The sequence below is a fragment of the Marmota marmota genome, unplaced genomic scaffold (genome assembly GCF_001458135.2).
Source record: "Marmota marmota marmota unplaced genomic scaffold, marMar, whole genome shotgun sequence".
Taxonomy (NCBI): Eukaryota; Metazoa; Chordata; class Mammalia; order Rodentia; family Sciuridae; genus Marmota; species Marmota marmota.
The window spans coordinates 1,926,377-1,950,604 of record NW_026000082.1 but is presented as its reverse complement, the minus strand read 5'-3'; the positions used below and the strand labels follow the sequence as shown (position 1 = coordinate 1,950,604).

Here is a 24,228-nt window from a genome sequence, read left to right as displayed (position 1 = left end):
TTTGATATGTGGATGCTGATCCATAATGGGGGAGTGGCCTGGTGTAACGGTGGTCCCTTCACCTTCTGAATGTAGCCCTCATTGCTCTAAGGCTTTTTTTTTTTTAAGTTGTAGATGGACACATACCTTTTGTTTATTTTTTTAATGTGGTGCTGATTATAAAATCCAGTGCTTCACACATGCTAGGTAGCATTCGAGCGCTCTACCACTGAGCCACAACCCCAGCCACTAAGGCTTTTTTTTTTAAGTTTTTTTTTCTCTTTCTTCTCCCCTGTCCCCCTCCCTAACAAGATTAGGGAGACAGTGATATCTTTTCTTCCCCTAATTAATTGCCCTTGAACACATCCATTACAGGGAGGAGATGCCTGCTGAGGATCTGGGAAATGAGTCCTCCCAAATCAACAAGCGAATTCTAACACCATCTGGGCACCCCGGGACCCCCTACCAGAGCATACCTGAAATGTAAACCCCTTGTCCCTCCTGATTGAGAGAGTCACAATCTTTGGGACAGGAGTCCTTGTGTTTCTCCTTTGCTAGCAAACCTTTTTTCCCCCCCTCAAAACCGTGTCCTTATTATTAAATTGGCATTGATTGGCATTGGGGTCAGAGAATGAGCTTTTGGTTACAATAGGGAGAATGGAGGAACTGTGATTGGCCCGGGGCAGGGGTGGGGTCAGGAAAGATGGTGGAATGAGATGGACATCATTACTCTAGGCACATGTAGGGTTGCACGAACAGTGCAACTCTACATTATGTACAACCAGAAAAATGAAAAGTTGTGCTCCATTTGTGTACAATGAATTGAAATGTATTCTGCTGTCATGTATAACTAATTAGAACAAATTTTTAAAAATGCAAATATATAATAATAATTCTATATAAAATTAAAAGAAATTTCCTCTTTGGATGTTGATTTCTTTCTTTCTTTCTTTCTTTTTTTAAACTGGGGATTGAATTTACATCCTCAGTTGTTTTTATTTTTTATTTTGAGACCGGGGTCTCTCTAAGTTGCTGAGGCTGGCCTTTGAACTTGCGATGCTTCTGCCTCAGCCTCTAAATTGCTGGGATTACAGATGTGCATCACTGTGCCTGGCTAGATGTCGGACCTCTTACTATATTTCCTTCCAGCTCTCTATCCATCTGGTTCTTTTACCTAACTAGGATGTAAAGACTTTTAAGAAGTGACATTAGATACAGAAAGGTTTTTGCTAGAGCAGACAAACTGTTAACTACAGAACTGGGGCAAAGCACTTGCCTAGCATGCGTGAGGCACTGGGTTCGATCCTCAGCATCACATAAAAATTAACAAATAAAATAAAGGCACTCCAAAAAGTAAAAAAAATAATTAAAAAAAGATAACTAATGAGCAGTCCTACCCCAGGCAAATCTGTAGTTACAATCCCAAGGAGGCAGCAGCAACAATGTAATTCGGGATCATGTGACATAACTCACCCAGAATTTGAAGAAGTCATGACTGTGAGCCCAAATTTTAGTTTTGTTGCTTATTTACCAACATTTACAAAGTTAGGAAGAATTTATAACTTTGGGGGAGTATCCCCAATAGCTTTTCTTTTTTGTGTACTGGGGGGCACTACCAGGCACTACCAGGGCCTCTCACATGTTAGGCAAGTGCTCTACCACTGATTTCCATTCCCAGTTCCAAATGGTTTAAAATACTATTTTTTTTTCAAAATAACAGCTTAAATTGTGTATTATTATTTAAAAACATTTCCCAGCTCTATTGAGGAATACATGACTAATAAAATGTAAGTAATAGCTAAGGTGTACAATGGATTGTTTTCCTATGTTTATACATTGTGAAGCTTAATAATTAACCTGGAATAGGTATGATTTTCATGCTTGGTGAGAACATTTAAAATGACCCTCACTCTCATAAGCTGGGTGCAGTGGCATGTCTGTTGTCCCAGATACTTGTGAGGCTATGGCAGAAGAATCACTTGAGTCCCAGAATCTGAGGCCAGCCTGTCCAGCACAGTTAAGAGTTTCATTTCTTAAGAATAAATAAATAAGCCGGGCCTGTGGCACACCTGTAATCCAGCGACTCGGAGGCTGAAGCAGGAGAATCTCGAATTCAAAGCCAGCCTCAGTGAAAGTGAGGTGCTAAACAACTCTGAGACCTTGTCTCTGATAATACAAAATTGGGCTGGCGGTGTGGCTCAGTGGTCGAATGCCCCTGAGTTCAATCACCAGTACCCCTCCCCCGCCCCCCCCCAAAAAGAATAAATGAATAAAAAAATAAAAGGATTCAGCATATTTCAGGTACACAATAGGGAAGTGTTGACTACATCACCATGCTTTACATTAAAGTGTTTACCTTGGTTAAAGTGCAGATGCAGGTGAAGGTTAGTAAGGATCCTACTTTCACTGATGCCTTAAAATATAAGTATATAATTATTTGTGGTAACTTAAGAATAATGTACAAGTAGGCTGTTAGAGCTGATAGGACACAACATAACTACTTGTCATTTCTCTTCTTCAACAAAGAGAAAATGGAGGGCTATAACTTGCCTGAGGTCACACTGGTAGTTAAGAGCAATGCTGGGACTTGACCAAACTAGACCAAATTTCCTGAAAGTATCAAGTAAAATCACTGTTTAATGATTTCTAGTTTAGTGCACTTTCTACTTTTGTCAGTCATGTGACTCCTTATATAGCCATGAGGTTATTAACTGAAGTGTTTTCTTCTAATATTAAACTTATGGGTGTAGATATAATTTTTTCTTTCTTTCTTTCTTTCTTTTTTTTTTTTATTTGGTGGTGTTGGGGATTGAACCCAGGGCCTTGTGAATGTGAGGCACTACCAATTGAGCTATATCCCCAGCCCTCTTTTTGTTGTTGTTGTTGTTTTAAATATATAAATTCTTGGTTGAAGCCCCTTTTTGGATTATTTGTAGATTTGATTGTTAAGTCATTGAAAATGTTTGAAGGACCAACTGGGTCATGTCTTGCATTTGTTGTGTTTTCAACATTTAGGTTTTCCAAGGACAATAGTACAGGCTGAAGCCCTCGACAAAATCTGTGACCTGGATCTAGTGATAAGTTTGAACATTCCATTTGAAACACTTAAAGATCGTCTCAGTCGACGTTGGATTCACCCTCCTAGTGGAAGAGTCTATAATTTGGACTTCAACCCACCTCATGTGCATGTAAGAATATACAAAGTGCTTTCACAATCTGGCAAGAAAAAGGCAAAATTTTCCAGTTAAAAAGTGAATAGAGGACATGAATACACTGTTAAAAAACACTACATGAGTCTGGTACAGTGGTACCTGCCTGTAATCCCAGTGGCTTGGGAGGCTGAGGCAGGAGGATTGCAAGTTTGAGACTAGGCTTGGCAGCTTAGTGAGACCATGTCTCAAAATAAAAAAATAACAAGGGCTGAGGATATATCTCAGTGGTAAAGCACCCCTGGGTAAATTCCTAGTACCACAGGATGGTGGGTAGGGGGTACTCAAATTCAGTAGCAGACTAAGGGAAACTTAAGTAACAAATAGAATGTCACTTTAGATCCACTGGACTCAGCAAATTTTTAAAAATACAGCATCTATGCTGATGGGGATCAGGGAAAAACAACACTCTCTTTTTCTGTTTGATAAAGTATAATAGACTCTTTAAAAGTCTTTTTAAAACAGGTAAAGTCATATATAGGGTGAAATTTTGTTTGTAATGACCAAAAAAATCAAAGAATGTTCATCTATAAGGAACTGGTCCAATAAATTGATATGACATCCATATCAGCTAAGAATATAAAGAATAATCAATAAAAATAAATTAATTAGATCCCTAGGACTGCCCCCCCCCAAAAAAAAAGGACAAAAGAGTACTTAGTAGCACAATGCTTTTTGATAGGAAGAAATTTCCTGAAATTATCATTGAACAAGAAAATCACACAGAATGGCCTCCTTTTTGCAAAACAGTGTCCACATCTTTATGTGTATCTGAGTGTGTAGATATGCTGTCAGTGAAAGGCCAGGGAGTAAGTTTTGAAGGAAATATCCTACATTGGCAAAGAGGCTGGGGTGGACAGGATAAGGGAGTGGGGTCACAGCTGATATGTGTGAGGGTAGGGGAGAAGCGTTTAAGGAATGGAAAGATTGCCCATAAAAACTCAGTATAATAATTATATGGTATAAAAGTAGGCAGCTGTAATGATACTGTAACACATTTGTTTAGGGTAATTCCCCCCCCCCCTTTTTTTGTACTGAGAATTGAACCCAAGGACACTTTACCACTGAGCTACATCTCCACTTGGTCCTTTTTAATTTTTTACTTGGAGATTGCAGTCCTCCTTTCGCAGGCCCCTGAGTCTATGGGATCACAGGTGTGAACCACCATACCTGGCATAATGGTTCTTTTTTTGATGTAGACTTTTTTTTTCCTGCCCTGTACTGGGAATTGAATCAATGGCCATAGGCATGCTAGACAAAGGATTACCACTGAGCTACACCCCCAGCCCCTGATATAAACCATTTCTAATTTATCTTTATGTTAAAAACTGACTTCCTGATACAGATTGAACTAATGCATTAATCTAGTCTAATAACACTGAACTCCTATTCTTGGTTGGTAGGTAGTATTTCTTGTCATTATCCAAAGTATTCTCCAAAGGTGGAAAAAGCAGCATTATGTCTTACTGGGTTAATTTTTGTGGAAAAGCCTTGACTTGAATATAAATGGAAATAGTAATTACTACAGAAAATCATTTCCAGGGTTAATGATGCCGCCCCCACTTCTGGCTGGTAATAGTAATATCCCAAATGAAATCTGATCGTTTAGGTTAAGCAATAAACTCCTTTTGAAGTTTTCTTCAAAAAGTGTAAATAGTTCTGTAATACCTTCCTTAGAGTCCCTTTTTATTTATTCACTCATTCATTCATTTTAGAGACACTGTCTAGCTATATAGCCCAGGCTATTCCCAGTCTCCCAAGTAACCTGGACTGCAGGCATGTGCTGCCTCGCCAGGCTAGATCTTTTTTTCGTTTTAACTCTAACAGGCTACAATTAGGAAAATAAACAGTGGGAAGAAAAAAAAAGGAGTTCTGACATAGATAGGAAGTCCACTGAAGTCCACCACAACACCTGACATCTTAACTTTGTCCAGATCTACTAGTGCAGATTCTATAAAAAATGAGAAGCTTTATTACTGAGTTACTTTCCCAGACTATTATAGTGGTATTCCCAAAGATAACAAAGTGCTAACCTGGCCAACTCTACCAACCCTCTTCCCAGGAAGGAGGGATGCTATTGCCCTAGTGTCATCCTGGTCTTTCTGGGAGTAGTATTGTATTTACTGGAACCCTTCTATGAATTTTGAGCATTGTGGTTACATGTGAAATAAAGAAGAGAGAAATCTAGGTGATGCACAGACTGGTGCCATCCCCAGCTCTCCTGTCATGTCAGTTAACTACCATGGAATACACATGTAATAATTATGTGGTTCACCGATAAATCACACATGTATGTCATGTCCCCGAGACCCTGAGCTGTAATGGAATTTTAGTGTGTTTCAAATTTATGACCAGTTTCTGATTATTCATTTGAGTTGCCTGAGCCTTTTGGTTCTGCTCCAGCTGCCTTTGACAGATTTATTTCCTGCGACTTTCCCCTGATGAATGGTAGCTACGGACATGAGAGGCAACATTCCAATGTGTCCATTTTGTTCCATGTAAATAGGTGTGCCTCCTAGGGAGATTAAAAGATACGAAAAATCAGTGTTTGTTTAAATTACAATTTTTCAGTTCTAAGAATGCTGTCCCTGATTTGGGTCATGATTATTTTAATATACTTTTAGATATGTCATTATTTGATCTTGTAAAATAACCCAAGATAAATTTCAGAGAGGCTCCATAGTAATTTGAAAGCTGGCAGAGATGTCATCTTAGAGATTAGAATTTTTCCTAAACAATCAAGTTGGTTATTTAAAACGTTTTATTTTCCAGATTAAGAACTCAAGCTTTAGGGACTGGGGATGCAGCTTAGTGGTAGAGCACTTACTTACTTAGCATGTGTGAGGCACTGGGTTCAATTCTCAGCACCACATATAAATAAATAAAATAAAGGTCCATTGACAACTAAAAAAAAACACTCAGGCTTTAGAAAATGAGGCAGTTTTAGGAATATTTAAATATTTAAAAGGCCAGAGTGACATTGTCCAAAGGTTTTTTTGTTGGGGAGGTTGCTTGGAATTTAAATTGAATTGGAAGTCTCATTTATCAACAATAGTGGACCATATTTGGAAGGATATGACAATTAAAAAAGATTCAATGCCAACTCTCAGAAAATAATGTCAACACACTGTGCAACCACTAGCTCTTATTCAACTCCCTTCACAGTGCCCACTGTCTCCCAGCTGTACTTACTCATAGGTGAGTACATGGGTTTGCACAGGAAAGTTCTGACCTGTGGATTGGTCCAATGGTTCATCGTACTAACTGGTTTCTCTGGTGGTTTCAGGGAATTGATGACATCACAGGTGAGCCACTCGTCCAGCAGGAGGATGATAAGCCTGAAGCGGTCGCTGCCAAGCTAAGACGGTATAAAGATGCAGCCAAACCAGTCATTGAACTATACAAGTAAGTGTGCTTTATTTTCATGGCAAAGGATCAACTAAAAAGTATTTGGAGACTACTGGGAAGGACATTGTACTGAGGCAGGGAAATGTTTCCTGAGCTGGATAAAGGTCCATTGTCTCCCTTGAAAGTGGATGAAATGCTGGAATTGTACCTGGGAATCCAGGAGTCTAGGACTTTTTTTTTTTAATCTTGGAACTGTTTATAAAATAAGAATCCCTCCACATAAGTATGTGATCTGGACAGAAGATTAAGCATAGATGTGTTTGTAAGGTATTTAACAAAGAAAAGTCAAAACCAGGAATTTGGGTTTGCAAATTCAAATGGCCACCAGGGCCAGACAGGTTTTATGTATGAGTCTTAAGGATGAGGATGTAGCTCACTGATAGATTGCTTGCCTTGTGTGGGTGAGGGCCTCAGTTCTATCCTGAGCACTGGGGAGATGTGCTAAACCATGTAGTTGAACTGTACAGCACCTAGACTGATCATCATCACCACGGGGACACACAGGCACAGTGTGACATTTTTGAGGAAAAGCAGAAATATGACTCTGTTTGGAAGAAAAACATCTCAGCTTTAATCTTTCAACAAATTAAAAAATTTTAAGCGACATGCAAGACAAACAGATATGCTGGCTATTTGGGGGATAGCAGTTTACAGCTTCTGCTATAACCAACTTCTCACCTTGTAGATCCCCCAGTTCCCCATTTAGCAAACCTTTAGATTTGATATTCTGATCATTTTAAGGTTCATATTGTGGTCCATGTCTGATTTTTATAAGTATCACAGGTTTTAGAATATCAAAGATTGACAGTGATCTGCTTTTGAAAAGTCTATTTGAGGCAAATTTGGGATTGTACCTGTCACATTATCCTTTTTTTTAGGGCAAAACACAAGGTGGCATCATGCAAGCAGGCCAGAATTGCAAAAGCCAGTGGCCTTGTTTAGCTGTGCCCAAGAGAGGCCTCCCAAATTTGAAGCTGGGAAGTTTTGACAGTGTGACGTGTGATAGAGACCACAAAATCATGCTTTTTTTTGTATCCCAGACTTTATCTGTGCTAATGCTGTATTAAAAGAAACCAAAAATGCCTTTGTGTCTGTTGGACTTTGTTTTTCAGGAGTCGAGGAGTGCTCCACCAATTTTCTGGGACGGAGACGAACAAAATCTGGCCTTATGTTTACACACTGTTCTCCAACAAGATCACACCTATTCAGTCCAAAGAAGCCTACTGAGCCTGTCCCATGGAAGAACCAAGAAGATGTGGTCGTTCATTCAATCGTGTGTGTAACATTGATGCCATGTCCAAATTAGAAGTCAGCTGAGATAGCTTACAGCATCTTTTCTGTGTAAATGGTGAACTGATAGGAAAACTAGTAAATAGAAAGGGCTCATGAAGAGGCCCTCCTCTGTCTTTCAAAAGAAGGCAACTCTGGACCTGTCAAGCCCTTCACAAGCAAGCCAGTGCAGGCTAGATTTCAGGTGTCTAACCTACACTCTAGTTGGGTTTGGACAGCCAAGTTGTTGCTTTAATAGCCTCTTTTTGCATGTGATGACGGTGGTCTCTGGTTCTCCCCACCCTTCCAAGGTATTGAAACACAGAACCAGTAAACACGAGAATGCAGAGGACTCTAGTCTTGGCTTTGCCACAGTTCTCTGCTTTGTGCCCCCTCGTAACAGTGGAATTGAAGCTTATTGCTCTCAGTGGTTGCTTCTCTTGAGTGACTGTGTTCACAATTCATTTTTTTTTTCCTGCTAAGAGTAACGCCTTTCAGCCATGCTCCATGGTGTCCCTCCTTTGCAGATATCCTGGAATGAAAGGATTTGTTTTCTTACATCTGTTTTCTCTCATCTTAGGATATTAAATAGAGGCTATTAAATAATACAGATAGTTGCTGCATTTATCCCTCTCAAATTTGTTTTTTTATGAACTGAGAGCTAGGGGTTACATTGAATCTCTTCATGCATCATGAACTGAGCCATGCAGAGGGTCTTATTTAAATGCTGGTCTGATTCTCATGGGCTTGTTCTGCTCATTTTATTGTGAAAAAAAATTAGAACCTCCCCCACTGAATCTTTTGGAATCCTCAAAAATTAATCTATAGAAATGTTGGAAGATCATATTTTGTGTATAGAGGAAATAAGACCATATGGAATTACTGGACTAATAGAATAGTTAAGCTTTTTATTCAAAACAACAAAATGAATTTTGAATATGCTGCTAAATATTGATGGTGACAGTGTTTTTTCTTCTGTGAGTGATCCAAGCCGATTTATAAATAGTCTTTAAAGGGAACAGAGCCTTGTGGGGTTGAGGAAAATATTGCACTAGCTGTATCTAGATTAAGTTTGACAGCTTTACAACCCCCCATCCCCCCATTCCAAAGATGCAGTCTATGGGGTGGCCATATAGCCTAGAAATAAAGATCTTAATATTTTGCTATTCCTTGTATCAATAAGTCCTTTGTTAAAAGACTTTCCTGGTTTCCAGACTTGGTGGCCACCTTGTATAATTCTTGCTCTTTTTTGGAAAGAACAATGAAGTTTATTCCTGCTGCCTTAAAAATATGTATCCTTCCTTCATGCATCATGCCTGTCCCCAGGGAGTGTCCTTTACTATTCCTGGGAATGACTTCTGGCTAAACCTTCATACTGGTGAGGAGAAAAAAAGAAGCCAATTCCAGCACTTTACTGGTGTTGAAACACATCATTTACTTTCTAAAGGTATCCCGTGAATCCCCAGTCAGCTCACTACCTATGTGCTAATAAACCCACCTTCCTTACATATTTCCCTTCGTCCCTTCATATGAATATTCCTTGGCTATCTTAGTGGAAATACAGACCAGTGTCCTCATCTTCTCGATCACAGAAAAAACAAGATTGTTTACTTTCTCTCCAATGCAATTGCCTAGTTCAGGTCTGTGAAATGTTGAGTGCATTATTATGTTGACTCTGAGCACTTTATAAGAGTTGCATTTGGGGCTGATGATGGGGAAGGGGTGAAAATCAGACATGTAGATAAAGCTCAGGTTTCCTGGGGAACCAGGTATAGAGAAAAACACATCCAATATGGAGAAAACTGCACAATTTAAACTGGTGTTTCCATGGAGATGGTTTCTACAAACTAGGAAAAGGAAAAGTAGAGTTCAGGTTGTTATGGATAACTCAGAAGAGGAAAGTGTGTGCGTTTTTGAAGTACGGTGATCTCCAAACTCCTTTTTTCACTTCCTCCCTAATGTCGGCATTGCCTTTAGAATTTTAGGGTAGTGGAAATGGTGAGATCCCTGATTGTGTACTCTGCTCCTCCATCCTTCTCTCTTTCCTCCCTCTCAGCTAAATATGCAGTTATAGCTGTTATCCAGTCTCTCTCAGTAAGCCTCCACAGTGCTTGCTGTTGGAGAGCTTGCCCAGTACCTGCGGGTCCTTTTGCTAGATGAGATTTACAAGACATTAACACATTTTCCACAGACTTGGAAAAGACAAAGCTTGTTTCATGTTCAATGGCCTTTTAAACAACAACAACAAAATCATTTCTGGTTTTCTTCAATAAATGCACTAGTTTTCTTATGATTTTATAAAATCAAAGTTGGGTTGAAACTATTTTGACAACAGTAAAATTAAAGGGACATCTTTTCTTGGTTTTCCTTCCAATGCCATACCTGTAGTTCCTTCACATTGGAGCTGAGATTAGTTTGGATGGTCTTTCAGATTCTGACCTGACCCCACATTCTGTGGTTCTACCCAGCTCTTAAGTTCAGTTTGCTTTCCATCATCCTAATGGACTTCCCACTTACTGGAAAATTAAAACTGCTGTTGTGTTTATTTTCCAACACAAAGGCAGACTTATTGTAGGTACCATTTATTGAAGTTCTGCTGAGTGAAATGTGCATTTTATAGGACGTTTACAAACATCTCATGAATCTTTCTAGCATTCTTTGAGCTAGATCTGATCCCTCTTTTATAAACAAAGAAGGTAAGCATCAGGGAATTGAAGCATCTTGCCCAGGTTCCCCTGCCATTGAACAGTGTAGCCGGGACTCAAACCCAGGTTTTCCTGACTTCAAAGTCTGACATTTTCCCTGGATGTTAGCTACCTATGTCTTGCCTGCAAGCAACCCAGAGCCTTGAGCCTGCTTTGTTCTGCTTGTGGCCTTATATCAGAAGCTGTAGAATTCATTACAGTAACTGCATGCCGGAGGAGTGTCCGAGCCCTTGGGCCTCCCCTCTGAATTCTGTTCTACAAATAAAAGGTGGTTAAAGCAGGCTGATGGGCAGAGGAGGCAGCCTCATGGTCCTCATCCTGGCTTTTGGTGTCCAATGTGTTGTGACCTTAAGGGGCCTTTACCCCCTGAGATCTCCCTGGCCACGGTTCCTACACACAGGCCTGAGCTCCTTGGGCTCTCCAGACATGCTCTTCTTAATCAAAACAAATCCTTCCTTCGTTCCTGCCCTCAAACAAGGCCTTGATGGTAAATAATCATTCTGAAAGTGCTTTAAGGAAACAATAGTGATCCAGCACCCAACACAGGGCAACTCTTTTTTGTACCATCATCCCTGTGTTGCTCCGAATGCAAATTCATGCCTTTGCCTGCCATCCACTTCTCATGCAGTGACTGTGGCAGTAACCAGGGGAGATTTACATCCTGTCCTGTCCTCCTTTCCTGGAGATCACTCCCTTGGCCACTCTCAGCACTGTAGCTCAAAAGAGCCCCTGTGTCATGCAAGGCCTACCCCTGTGTTTGGTAGGGAGAGGAAAAGGTAAAAATAGCGGTGGGAGAGGGTGACTTCTTAGAGGTGCTATGTAGTATTCAGACAGTGTAATTTCAGGTAGAAAAGATGCCTGCACAAACCCATACATAAGGGTTTTTTTTTTTTTTTTTTGTAAAATTTAGTTCACCAGAACCAGAGTTCAATATTTGACTTTAGTTATTTGTCTAAGGAGTTTAAGCCCCTGGGGACTTTTGCTAATCATAAAGACTTGTGTATTTCCAAGTGTGTTGGGGTATAGGTGCTCTTAGCAGTTTCTCCGTGCTAAGTGCATTACATGCAATATCCAAGGAAATCCTCAACAGTTACCCAATGTGACAGATGTTATCTTGATTATTTTGTCTTGTTGTTCTTAAAGAGTGAGACATGTGCTTACCTGTACTTGTAGGGATTTATTGGGAAATTCCGAAGGGTCTTTTCTGTACATCTCCCTAATTTAAATTCCCCATTCTCTTGAGTAGGTAAACCAATGCATATGCCCTCGCCTAGAAACTTTGTTCTCTTCTGGTGCTCTCATGCTGAGACAGGAAAATTGTACTCAGTGGGTCATGGCGGTAGTTGCACACTGTATATGCAGAGGGCATATGTCTCTGTACTCTGCTGGGTTATAGGATCTCAGGAGGCATTCATATCCACCAGATGAATTTCATTTGTTTACCTTTCATTTAACTGACCGTGTCTTTTCTTGCTGCAGGTATATGCGAGAGAGGCAATTCATAAGGTCAAGTCCTGTTCATAGTTAGGAGTTGCTTTCTTTTTTCCCTCCAGTTTTAGTAACTCCTGGTCTATTTGGTGTCTCCAGAGAAGAACCCAATATGGACACATTCTTTTGATATGAGAATGTGGTCTGGTCATAAGTTGTCATTCTTTTCCATATATAACAGACCCAGCCTGGTTTCCAGATGAAACGTGCAGCGTGAGAGTTGGGAAACCATGAGGCTATATTTTAATTATGAAAGAAAATCTGCTTTCTGTATTTGAGACATACTAAAAGTAAATTGCTCATAAATGCCATACCTTATCTTTCTTGTACCAAATTGCACAATTCTTGCCAGAATAAATGCCATTATCAGTATGCTTCAGGATATTCCTCAATTTGATCGTTGTGTGTATGTGTGTGGTGTGTGCGAGAGAGATAGGAGAAAACACTTCCAAAAAGGCACCGTCCTGCATACGAACTCCTTCCTCTGGTAACAATTAGGCTCTTCGAGGAAGTTCAGTGTCATTCTTTAAATGAAAGGTTTCCTGTTTAAAACTTTTCAAAGGAGCAGCCCACCTTGAAGATTCTCCCTGGGGAACAAACTATTTTGTATTTAACTTAGAAAAGAGTAGAGGAATGAAAAATGAACTCTTTATTTATGCTCCAAGGAATATTAGGGCTCAGAGGACTTTTCTAGTTTTATGAGAATTTGTACTACTGATTTTTATATATTCCTGTTTTTGAGATGAACAGATCTCTGGGGAGACTGTTGAGTTATAATGGCATTTCACTGTGATCCCTCTCAAGCTCAAGCCTGTTTTTAACCCGGCGACAACGACCTGTCTCTTCCGTTTACCGTCCTGTGAAATGTCAGCTCGGAGTTTCCCAGAAGTCGTGTGTTTACGATGAGAGTGCTTCTCCTTGGTGTGACAGCTGTTCCCCCTGGATGTTGGTGTATGTGCTCAGTTCAGAGCAGCTAACCCTGTGTTCTGTTCCGTATATGCTCTCCTAACTGTTGATTGTACTATTGATTTTTTTTGTTGTTGTTATCTTGCTTGAAGATTGATTCATACTTTTTAATTTGATAGAAATAAAGTTTTTTTTTTCTGCTTATAACTGGTCAGTTCCTTTAATATTCGTATAGCTGTTCACACTTGACAATATTGGTTTTCACAAATGGCTTTCTTTATGCCACTCTGCAACCACTACATATTATCAACAGTAATCTTCAATTTGTTGATGAGGAAATTAAGGAACACAGTTGGTGGCAAGCAAGGTCCTAAACCAAGAGCTATAATCCCCAGTCCCATTTTATTTTTCTACTACACCATATATAAGTTCCTTGTTCGTCCAGCACTTTATTCATTACAAATTTTAGTGTCTATCTTCAGTTTTATTCTTAAAGCAATTGCACGATGTGAGCAGATTCTAACCCTTTAACAGATTAGGAGACTGGATCAGATTATGTCTTTCAGGTCAGAGCCTCTGGGGCTACTCGGTAGAAGGGATATCGGAGCAGGTTTGTTCAGTGGGGGAGCTGGAGTCACAGAAGAATAGCAAAGATCTGCTGGAGGAGCCTAAGTTAGGGAGGGAAGCGGGGAGAAATGCACTGACCTTTCCCCACCCTGGCAGATCTTCCCATTAGCTGAACCCAGCCAGAAGCCAGCTGACAGCGGAGTCTGAGAAACAAGTTCTAGACTTCCACACCCCTGAAAAGGGGAGCTAGATATGATGGCAGCAGGGCTGTTGTATTAAAATGCACACATTCATTCCCTCCTGTTTTGGGAGGATTTTACACTCCTGCACTGTTGGCTTCATGCTTGGACATGTAATTTGCTTTGGCCATTGAAATATGCACTAAAATTGTGTCACTTCTAAGCAGAAAACTTATTTTGTAATTTAAACTTTAAGCTTGCAAATTCTTTTGGGGGTGGGGGAGGGAGGTACCAGGGATTGAACCCAGAGCCACATCCCCAGCCTGTTTATTTATTTATTTTTTATTTTAAGATAGGGTCTCCCTAAGTTGCTTAGGGCCTCACTAAGTTGCTGAAGCTGGTGTTGAACTTGTAATTTTCCTGCTTTAGTCTCCCAAGCTGGTGCACCTGGCAAGCTGGTAGATTGTTACAGACCCATTTGCGACTTCCAGATTCAATAAGAAGCAGCAAGTAGCAACTAGGATTTTGGTGACTAGATATCTATGAGATGCAGGGTTAGGATATGTAGAGTTAACAGATGGGAAGATTTTCCAACTCTGACAAAAACAAAGGAATGCAGAGCTATTTTAGAATTCTGTGTAATTTATCAGCACTACCTATTTAAATCACTTGAATTTCCCCCAACCCTGTGTTCAAATGGCAGTAGTAATTCCCATATTAACATCAGTCGCTGAATAGTCACATCCAATGATGAAGTGAAAACCATACACATATATGCATAAATAATGAAAGATAATAGTTACAGTTATTGACAGTTTACTCAAGCCAGACAATAGGCCAGTCATTGTGTAGGAGCTATCTATGATGAACCCTAGACTCAGAGAAATTATTTTCTGTAGACTGCCTACCCAATAAGTGGTAGAATGAAGACAACTCCTCTGCTCACTCATGATTAGCCTGCTGTTCTTCCTCATTCTGACTCATTTCCCAGGACCCCAAGGGATCATAATTGAAGCAGCTTTGACATTTGGTAGCCCTTGGTCAGGACTGTAAGGAGTGGGGTGGGGAGCCTTGCCACTTGGAGGTGAGTAGGAATTGAGCAGTCTTGTGGCTAGCTGTTCTCCTAGCCATTATCCTGAGGCCAGTCCTTTTAACAAGCCTGAGAAGCATCCCATGGAAATATTCAGTCTCTTATTCCATCAGGAGTTAATACCCTGCATTTCTCCATTAAGAGTCATGTACCTTGAGAGAGAGTATGATTTCCTTAACAAAAGGAAATCAGGGATACAGAAAGGAATAGTCCATATCCAGATTAGTGAGGACAGACTCAACACTATCTTAACAGTAATGGCCCACATGCACTGACCACTGTCATGTATATCAACCATCCTGCCACACTGACCATCTCAGAACATACTGACCACCTTGGACTCATCCGTTATATGCGTCCACCACAATATGGAGGCTTATCAGTTCAACAGAATCAGAGAGGGAGGTTGGCTGAAGTTGCCTAGAGACTAAAAGAACCATCTTCTATATTTGATCTGTATAACAAACTCTTTTTCCATGATGCCAATAAAAAGAACAATTATCTAGTGTTCTTGTGATATAAAAGTTTATAATGTTGGTATTTATAAATTCAGAGTAGATAATGAGCATTCTGAAGACAATGATGGGTGCTTTAATTTGAATCTTTCTATGCATCTCCCAAAACCCAAGCAGATCAACAAAGAGCAAATAAAATTACAATTAACTCATATCTACCACAGTACCAGGAAATAGAATACTGCAAACTCCCATTTCATTTGAGTGGGGGAAAAAAATACCTGAAACCAGTAGGACTAGCTATGGAGCCCATGTAGAAGTGGAGAGTACTACAGGAATTATTTGGGAAAATGAGAATATAGTAGGTCCCAGAGAATAATATCCTAAATGGAGAAATACTAAGAACAGTATTTCTGCCATGGTGACTTAGAGTCACTTGCTACTGTGGAAGCAAAGGAGTTTAAATATCTGTTTAAATAGTTTTTCTTTCTTTTTTTTTTAATTTAATTGATTTTTTTTAAAATACATGACACTGGAATGCATTACAATTCTTATTGACATATAGAGCACAATTTTTCATATCTTTGTATATAAAGTATGTTCATGCCATTCATGTCTTTATACATGTACTTTTTTTTTTGCATTACAATTCTTATTACACATATATACCACAAATTTTCATACCTCTGTTTGTATATAAGTAGGTTGACACCCAATTCGTGTCTTCATACATTTACTTTGGATAATGAGGTCCATCACATTCCACCATCCTTGCTAATCCCCTGCCTCCTCTCTTTCCCTCCCACCCCTCTTCCCTATCCACAATTCATCTATTTTAAATAGTTTTTTATTGTTGATGTTTTTTTCTTTTTTCTTTTTCTTTCTTTTTGTTGTTGTTGTTGGTACTGGAGATGAACTCAGGGGTTCTTTACCACAAAGCCACATTGCCAGTCCTTTTGAGACAGGTTCTTGCCAAGTTTCTTAGGGCCTCATTAAATTGCTGACGCTGGGCTTGAACTTCCTCCTGCCTCAGCCTCCTGAGTCACTGGGATTACATGTATGAATTACCACACCTGACTAATAGGTAAGTCTTGAGAGGTCACTGCTTTGGGGAGAGAACAAGGTAACTTGAAAGGAATAGTAATCTCTTGGAGATTTGTTGATTAAGAGGGAAGAAGAATTTAGTATAAATTAAAGAGTCCTATAGAAATAAGTTTCATGAAAACTGACATACATTAAACTCTCCTTCATTCCCCTCCCTCCACTGCCTAGAAAAAGATGCTATTTGTTAAGAAATGCATTTCAGTGGATCAAATGAAGAGGGTGCTCTTGACCTAAGAAATCTAGTGAGCTACTTGATCCTTCTTCCAACCCCATCTGTAGAAATACTTGGCTCTGGATAATTCAACCCTTTGAAAATGAACACAACAGGCCTAAATCCACAAAAAATTACTTTAAAAAGGAGAAAAATTGAGAACCAAAATTCTTCAACTGATAAAAAACACTCAAGATGTGAAATGAGAGTTCACTGAGCACAGGAAAGTGAAGGAAGACAATGATCCTGAAAATTCAATTGTAAGATAAACAGTACAGATTCAATAGAATGTGCAAAGGAAACATGGAAAATGGAATGAAAATTTCCCAGAGAGTGAAGATAAAATGAAGAAAAAGTGGGAAAACAATAACTATAGAAGACAACTATTATGATCTAACAAAGTTACAATAAAATTCCCTAAATAAGAAAAGCAAAATATAGGGATGCATGCCTATAATCTCATCTGCTCAGGGGCTGAGGCAGGAGGATGGTAAGTTCAAGGCCAGTCTGGGCAACTTAGCTAGGCTGTGCTCAAAGTAAAGAGAAAAGGATGAGTTCATGGGTAGAGTACTTGCCTAGCATGCACAAGGCCTTGGGTTCCATCTTCAATATGGCAATATAAATAAATCAAGACTAACATTCAAATCTATAATTCAGTACAGCTTACAAAAGATATATTTAAAAATCCTGAACCTAAATATTGAAAGAGTATATTATGGAACTCTGAAAATTAACTTAGAATGATCAACTATAAGATACTCTTGTATGTGCAGGAAAATTCCTTGGCCTTCCAGGCAAAAGGACCAAGTGATTGAATATACAAATCAAAACATCAATGGAGCAATACTTTCAAGAACAGGCAGTGTGGGCAAAGGATTTTATATCTAGCTAAGTTGGTCCTCAATTTTCAAAGATATATATATAGATAAATAATCTTAAAATGCAAGATTTGAGGTGTTTTCCTTTTTGTGGGGAGGGTTATTGGAAATTTAATCCACACTATACCACTGAGTTCTGTCTGTAGTCTTTTTTAATTTTTTTTTTTTTTAATTTTGAGACACTCTCACTAAGTTGCCCTGGCTGGCCTGAAACTTGTGATCTTCCTGCCTCAGCCTCCCAGTAGCTGGGATGACAGATATGTGCCATCATGTCTGGTGAGGTATCTTTTAATTAATAGTCCTTACTTAGGAATCTGTCAATACTGATGACCAGTCTTATCCAAATAACAGCACAATGGAGAAAACACAGCAAGGAACTGTGGTGAGTATGTACTTTGTTTAATTGAAGAGACTAAAATGCAGGTAGTAATAAGAATTGTGAGAACAGTACACAAATGTTGTATTCCAAAAATAGAAATAACACAATTAAAACATTGGAGAAGAGAGAGAGACAATGGAGAGCAGAATAAGCTACTTACATAGGGAATAAATAGAAATTGAGGGATGTTATTCAGGGCTGACAAACCAACTGGAAACCTAAGTAAAAACAAGCATATAGGGGCATTGTATATAATATTAATAAAAATATATAACTTCCTTAATATCAAAATCAATTAAAAAAGTGATACATAAATGTACCAAATGCAATATGTACAATAAATATAAAATAAAACAGTGTAACAGAGTTAAGACCAAGCACCTCAGCTCTATCAATTAATGTGAATGGGCTTGGATCACCTATTAAAATAAAACTTTTTCAGATTGTCTTTCAAAACAAGATCCATATCTACAGTCACATCTACAAATAATTCTGAAAGATAGGCAAAGTATACAAAGAAAATGTAAACAGTAAGAAAACAAGGGTTGTCAACCTGATATGAAAATATATTTCAGGTCCCCAAAGTGCTGACATAAAGCAGCATGCTTTGCACAATCCAAAATGAGAATATAACAAATATAAATATCTATACACTAGCACAAACATCTGTCCAGTGTCAAACTTAAAACTGTAGGCATCTTTCTATGAATTCATGCCCTGGTTTTATCTAGATACAGAAATTATCATGTTTTTAAGAGATTAATAAAGACTCAAATGGTCAATATTTTTTAGACTTAGACATCTTTTCCCCAACTTAATATTTAGAATTCTTTTCATCTACAGAACATATGAAAGAGTACGACACCTAGGGCTTTTCAACCAGGATACTGCTCTTTTTTTCTCCCTGCATTTTCTTTCTCTCTTCATCCTTTCCTTCTCTTTTATGAGCAAAACTTTTCAACCAAAGTTACAAACACCAAGCTGGGCGCCATGGCCCTTACCTGTAATCCCAGCAGCTTGGGAGGCTGAGACAAGAGGATTGCGAGTTCAAAGCCAGCTTTGGCAACTGCGAGGCTCTAAGCAACTAAATGAGACCCTGTCTCTAATAAAATACAAAATTGGGCTGGGGGATGTGGTTCAGTGATTGAGTGACCCTAAGTTCAATCCCTGGTTCCCACCCCCCCAAAAAAGTTACAAACACCGTGACACTTTCTATAGGGTGTCTAAGTCTCTGCTCAACATTATAATTTTAGCCAGGAAAATCTAGAGTCCAAGGAATTCTCCAGTCCCAGACAAAATTAAGATTGCACTTCTAAATATTTTATATGCATTTCTTATTAATTCTCTATATAATAACAATGCCATTTTCTCAGTCAAGAAAAATGAGCATAAAATAATTACATATTATCATCCAACCAGGTCATATTTACATTTTCCTAATTGTCTCAAAATATATTCTGACTACTCCTACATGTGTACATATAAAAACACATCTGCCCTAGAAGTTGTTTTGCCTTTTATAATTGAAAAACAAGTGATCTGTCAGGTGATATGTTGAGAAGTTACAAATATCCTATTCCCCTAATAGCCTTCATTCAAAGGTTTTGGTGTCTGCTAATGATTGCCTGAATGATTAAGTGGAGAGTTGTGAAATGGTCTTTTTCTAACTATACAATTTCTTCTACATTGATTAGATATCCTTCTATAAAGAAGAGCTTCCCTCCCTCCACTTGCAGGGCTGGGAACTGGTGTCACTATGGAGTAATTGATTTTCAGTTTTTAGTGTGTCATAATCCATTTATATAACTATTCTTTTTTGCTTAGATATAATTCATGTATCCTGAAATTCCGCTTATTAAAGTGCACCATTCAGTGGTCTTTAGTATGTTCACAAGAGGATGCAATCATCACTACTAATTAATTTTAGAACATTTTCATGACCCCAAAAAGAAACTCTGTACCTATTTATCTGTTACTCTCAACCCCTCTTTCCTGTCCCCATCCAATGGCAACCATGAAATCTTTTTTCTGTCTATGGATTTTCCTGTTGTGGACATTTCATATACATGTCATAAGTGACCTTTTGTTTTTTTTGTTTTTGTTTTTTAATATCAAATTTTATTTTATTTATTTATTTTTATGTGGTGCTGAGAATCAAACCCAGGGCCTTGCACATGCCAGGTGAGTGCTCTACTGCTGAGCCACAATCACAGCCCCTAATAAGTGACCTTTTGTGAGTGGCTCTTTTTAACTTTATACAATATTTTCCAGGTTCATTTGTGTTGTAGCATGAATCAGTATTTTTTTATGTTAATGGTTGAATAACATTTTATTGTATGGTCCTACTACATTTTGACCACCCAATCATTAATTAATAGACACTTGAGTTGTTTCCACTTTTTGATTCTGTTGGTATGAATAATTAGTGTACAGTTTTTGTGTGGACATATGTTCTAGTTTCTCTCAGGAATATCTCTAACAGTAGAAATGCTGGGTCCACATGATAACCCTAAATTTAACTTTTTGGGGAACTACCAAACTGTTTTTCAAAGCACCTATGCCATTTTACAATCTCACTGGCAAGGAAAGAGGGGTTCAATACTTGCCAACACTTGTTATTGTCCATCTTTTTTATTATAGCCATGCCAGCAGATATGAAGTGGTGTCTCATAATGTTGATTTATATTGCCCTAAAGATATTGGACATCTTTTCATGTGTCATTATTGACCAAATTTTGAGCAAATGTCTATTTCAACTCTATGTCCCTTCTTAAATTGGATTGTCTTTCAATTGTTGAAGAGTTCTTATAGGCACTTAGGCAAGACTGTTTTGGCTCTTCCAGGTCCCTTCCATTTCCATGTGAATTTTAGGATACACTTGTAAATTTCTGCAAAATAGACACCTAAGATTTTGATAGGAATGATATTAAACATATAGGCCCATTTGGGGTGTGTGAACATTTTAGCAATATTAAGCCTTCCAATCCATGACATGTGATATCATCCCATTTACTAACTTAGTTCGTCTTTTACGGCTTTCATTTTGAATTTTTCAGTGTGAAAGTCGAAATACTTTTTAAAAATGCATTTCTAAGTATTTTATCCTTTTCATGCTATTATAAATGGAATCACTTTCTTTTCTTAAAAAGAAATTTTAAGTTGTAGATAGACACATATCTTAAAATCTTCTTTCCCGTTAACATTAATATATTTGTCATTTGCTTTATCCTGGTGCTACTCCCCATCCCGGATATGAACCAATTCATTGCATTCTTCAGAAATCAGGGAGTCTACCTGTTTAAAAAAATTGCTAGTGACTGGGCACGGTGGTGCAAGCCTGTAATCCCAGCAGCTCAGAAAACTGAGGCAGGAGGATCACTGGTTCAAAGCAAGCCTCAGAAATTTAGTGAGGCCCTAAGCAACTTAGTGAGACCCTGCCTCAAAAAAAAAAAAAAAAAAAAAAATTTTTAAAGGGTTGGGGAGGTTGCTCAGTGGTTAAGCACCCCTGGGTTCAATCCCTAGAAAAACAACAACAAAAATTGCTAGTTCAGTAGTGTGCTTAGTGGCCTGGTGACTTAGCTGGTGCTATCTCCTTGTCGTCTTAAAGACCAGTCGCATGTGGCTGACTGAAAGTTGGCTATTGAATTTTTATGTCCCATTTATTCCATCTTCCTTGAATTAAAATTAAGATATTAATAAAACACAACATCAACATCTTTTACTATATAGACCTAAATTTTATGTACTTTGTATATCTAAGCAGTTAAAAGAACAGTGATTGACTTAGAGGAGAATATCAATGTATATGTAATAGAATACTGATATCCATAACTTGCAAAGAAAAAAAAGAGAAATTCAATGGAAAAAGTAGGAAAAAAGATACGATCCAAGACAGATAATTTACAAAAGGAGCACAAATGGTAAGTGAGAGATTTCTAAACCTTCCAATTAGAGAAGTATAAATAAAATGAAGAATTAAAAAATCATTTTAACTATCAGAGTCTCAAAAATTAAAGACTAATATATCCATAATTGTGAGATTGTGAAGCAAAGGAAGAATGTCATATACTGGCACAGGACAGGTCACTTGATAAAGTCATTTTGGAGGGCCAAGTACCAGTATGTAGCAAAAATTTTAAAAATCACAAGTCCTTTGATCCTATAATTTCACTTCAAGGAATTTTTCCTACATACCCTATCCTTGTATACATAAGGATATCACTTGAAGTCTTGGTAAAACAGCAAGAACTGGAAGCAATCTAAGTATCTGATGATAAGAATATGGTTAAGTAATTAATAATTAACCACAGTCCAACCATATAAGTAATACTACACAGTGTAATTGTTTCCAGATGTACAATATAATGAAAAATATAAGCAATGTGTACATTATAGTACAATTTATGTAAAAAGTATTGTGTGTGTATGTGTATATATAATAATTTTGTAACTCAGGTCTATAAAATAAGTAGAAATTTACATTACACAGCATGTCCATATTTCAAACACTTTTGCTCTAGCTATCTAAGACTTTTTAGTAAAATGACAGTTCAACCTATTTGAATATCCATCATAAGTTCTAACACATGGTAGATGTTCAGTATCTACTAGTATAAGAAAAAAATAATACTATATGAATGAGAATAAACCATAGTAAAATAAGGACTTTGGAATAAAATAAGCCTTGACTATAGATCTGCTGTGACAATAGATCTTGAAATGGGGTATAAAGCATGTTTCTAGAACAGACTTGTCCAATAGAACTTTCTGCAATGTTCTATAACTGTCTTGTCCAAAAAGTAGCTTCCACGTAGCTATCGAGCTCTTGAAATGTGGCTATTTCAGCTGAGGTACTCGATATTTAATGATTCAAATTAATTTTTATTTATTAATTTTACCTTGCAATGGTCACATGTGTCTAGTGTATAGTGTATTGAACTATATAGCTCTAGAAGTTTTGATTTCTCTCACATATTTTGCACATGACTGCAGAAAGGGAGCAGGCCCTATAAAATGTGTGAAAAGTTCATTACACAAGGGTAATATTAGAGTCATTGGAGTTAGCTATAGTCAGTGCCCTGGCTCATCTGGAAGGTGCACCAGGCTGGATGAGGCAACATCATGTTGTAAGGCAACATCAGCAGATTCACAGACAGTGAGGAACTGTAACTCATTGGTAGGATAACAGGTGGCCCCTGAGGCTGGTCAACCAGAAGGCAACTAACTACAAAGCTCTTTAGGGGAAAACTTGTGGCTGAGGGGCTGAGTGAACTGCCAGCCAGGCAGGACCACCTTCCTAGTCACCCAGTGGTTATGGATCCCTGGGCTCATAAAGTTTATGTGAAGGAAATAGAAAGCACGAAGACTGTGGAATTCTAGGAGAGTGTATTGACTTAATGCACATCACAGCTTCCCCCAACTCTGTCCAAAAGGATTCCCAAACTTGTGATCCTCCTGCCTCAGCCTCCTGAGTCCTTGGGATTATTGATGTGAGCCACTGTGCTCAGCTTCTGATGGTTTAGACTGAGATATTATTTTGTGTTGGAAGGATGGTCCCCTTCCTTGTCTGTTTCCCTATTGAATGGGTCCCTTCCAGAACCCCTTTTCTCTGAAGATGTGGAGTTTAGCACACTGTATATTGTAGCTAGTTATAAGAATCTGGATAGGTGCAGTCCTGTGCCAGCTAGAATCTGGAGGTGATCTACCAACATGTGCCCATTGTGTGTACCTACTGCTCCTCCCAGCAAGAAATGCAGTCTTGGACTTCTTTCTTAAAGAGCTGAGTCTGCGACTGACTTGACTGATGGAATGTGCAGGAAGTAGTTTAAGGACATCTTTGGGCTATGCTTTAAGAAAGCCTGGGGGCATTGGCTTCTTCCTTCTGGAACCTATCACCATGTTGTGAGGAAGTTCATGCCACCACGTGGAGCAGAATCAAGCTCTTAGCTCACTCCCACTTGACAGGCAGGCCATCTTGTTAAGTATATGGGTGACATTCCTCAAAGTGCCTTGAAGTTCCTAGAAGCAGAACTCCAAGCCCCCCAGTAACCTCATCTGACACTACGTGGAAATGAGCTGCCTCCTCTAAGCCCTGCCCAAATTGCAAAACTGTCAACGAGTATGTGATTGTGGTTATTTTAAGCTCTTAAGCTTTGGTTTATTGGGCAGCAGTAGGCAATTGAAACAAGTTGTTTGGAAGCCCTGAGACATTTTACTGGAGCAGTTATCCCTCTTCTCACACCCAGTACTGCCACTTGTTATGACTGGGGAGCTTTAGTAGGTATTGCTCTTTAATTTAGCCAACCTGGAGAACTTCAGCTTGAAAAATCCACTTAACATGGAGACTACTCTTCATCATTCCCAGCATTGCTAATCATCCTGTTGGCACCCCCAATGGGACA

General features: G+C 38.6%; 1 protein-coding gene across 4 annotated transcripts in view; it reads left to right on the top strand.

Moving 5' to 3' along the window:
• Window positions 1–13,168, top strand: part of Ak4 (adenylate kinase 4) — a 68,136-nt gene extending 54,968 nt beyond the window's left edge. For all 4 annotated transcript variants that reach the window (XM_048815231.1, XM_048815233.1, XM_015484904.2 and 1 more), the window contains 3 exons: window positions 2,995–3,167; window positions 6,475–6,593; window positions 7,709–13,168. In XM_048815231.1, the coding sequence (XP_048671188.1) occupies window positions 2,995–3,167; window positions 6,475–6,593; window positions 7,709–7,823 (407 nt within the window). In that variant the 3' untranslated portion in view covers window positions 7,824–13,168. The remainder of the gene's footprint in view (window positions 1–2,994; window positions 3,168–6,474; window positions 6,594–7,708) is intronic.
• The last annotated feature ends 11,060 nt before the right edge of the window (window positions 13,169–24,228 follow it).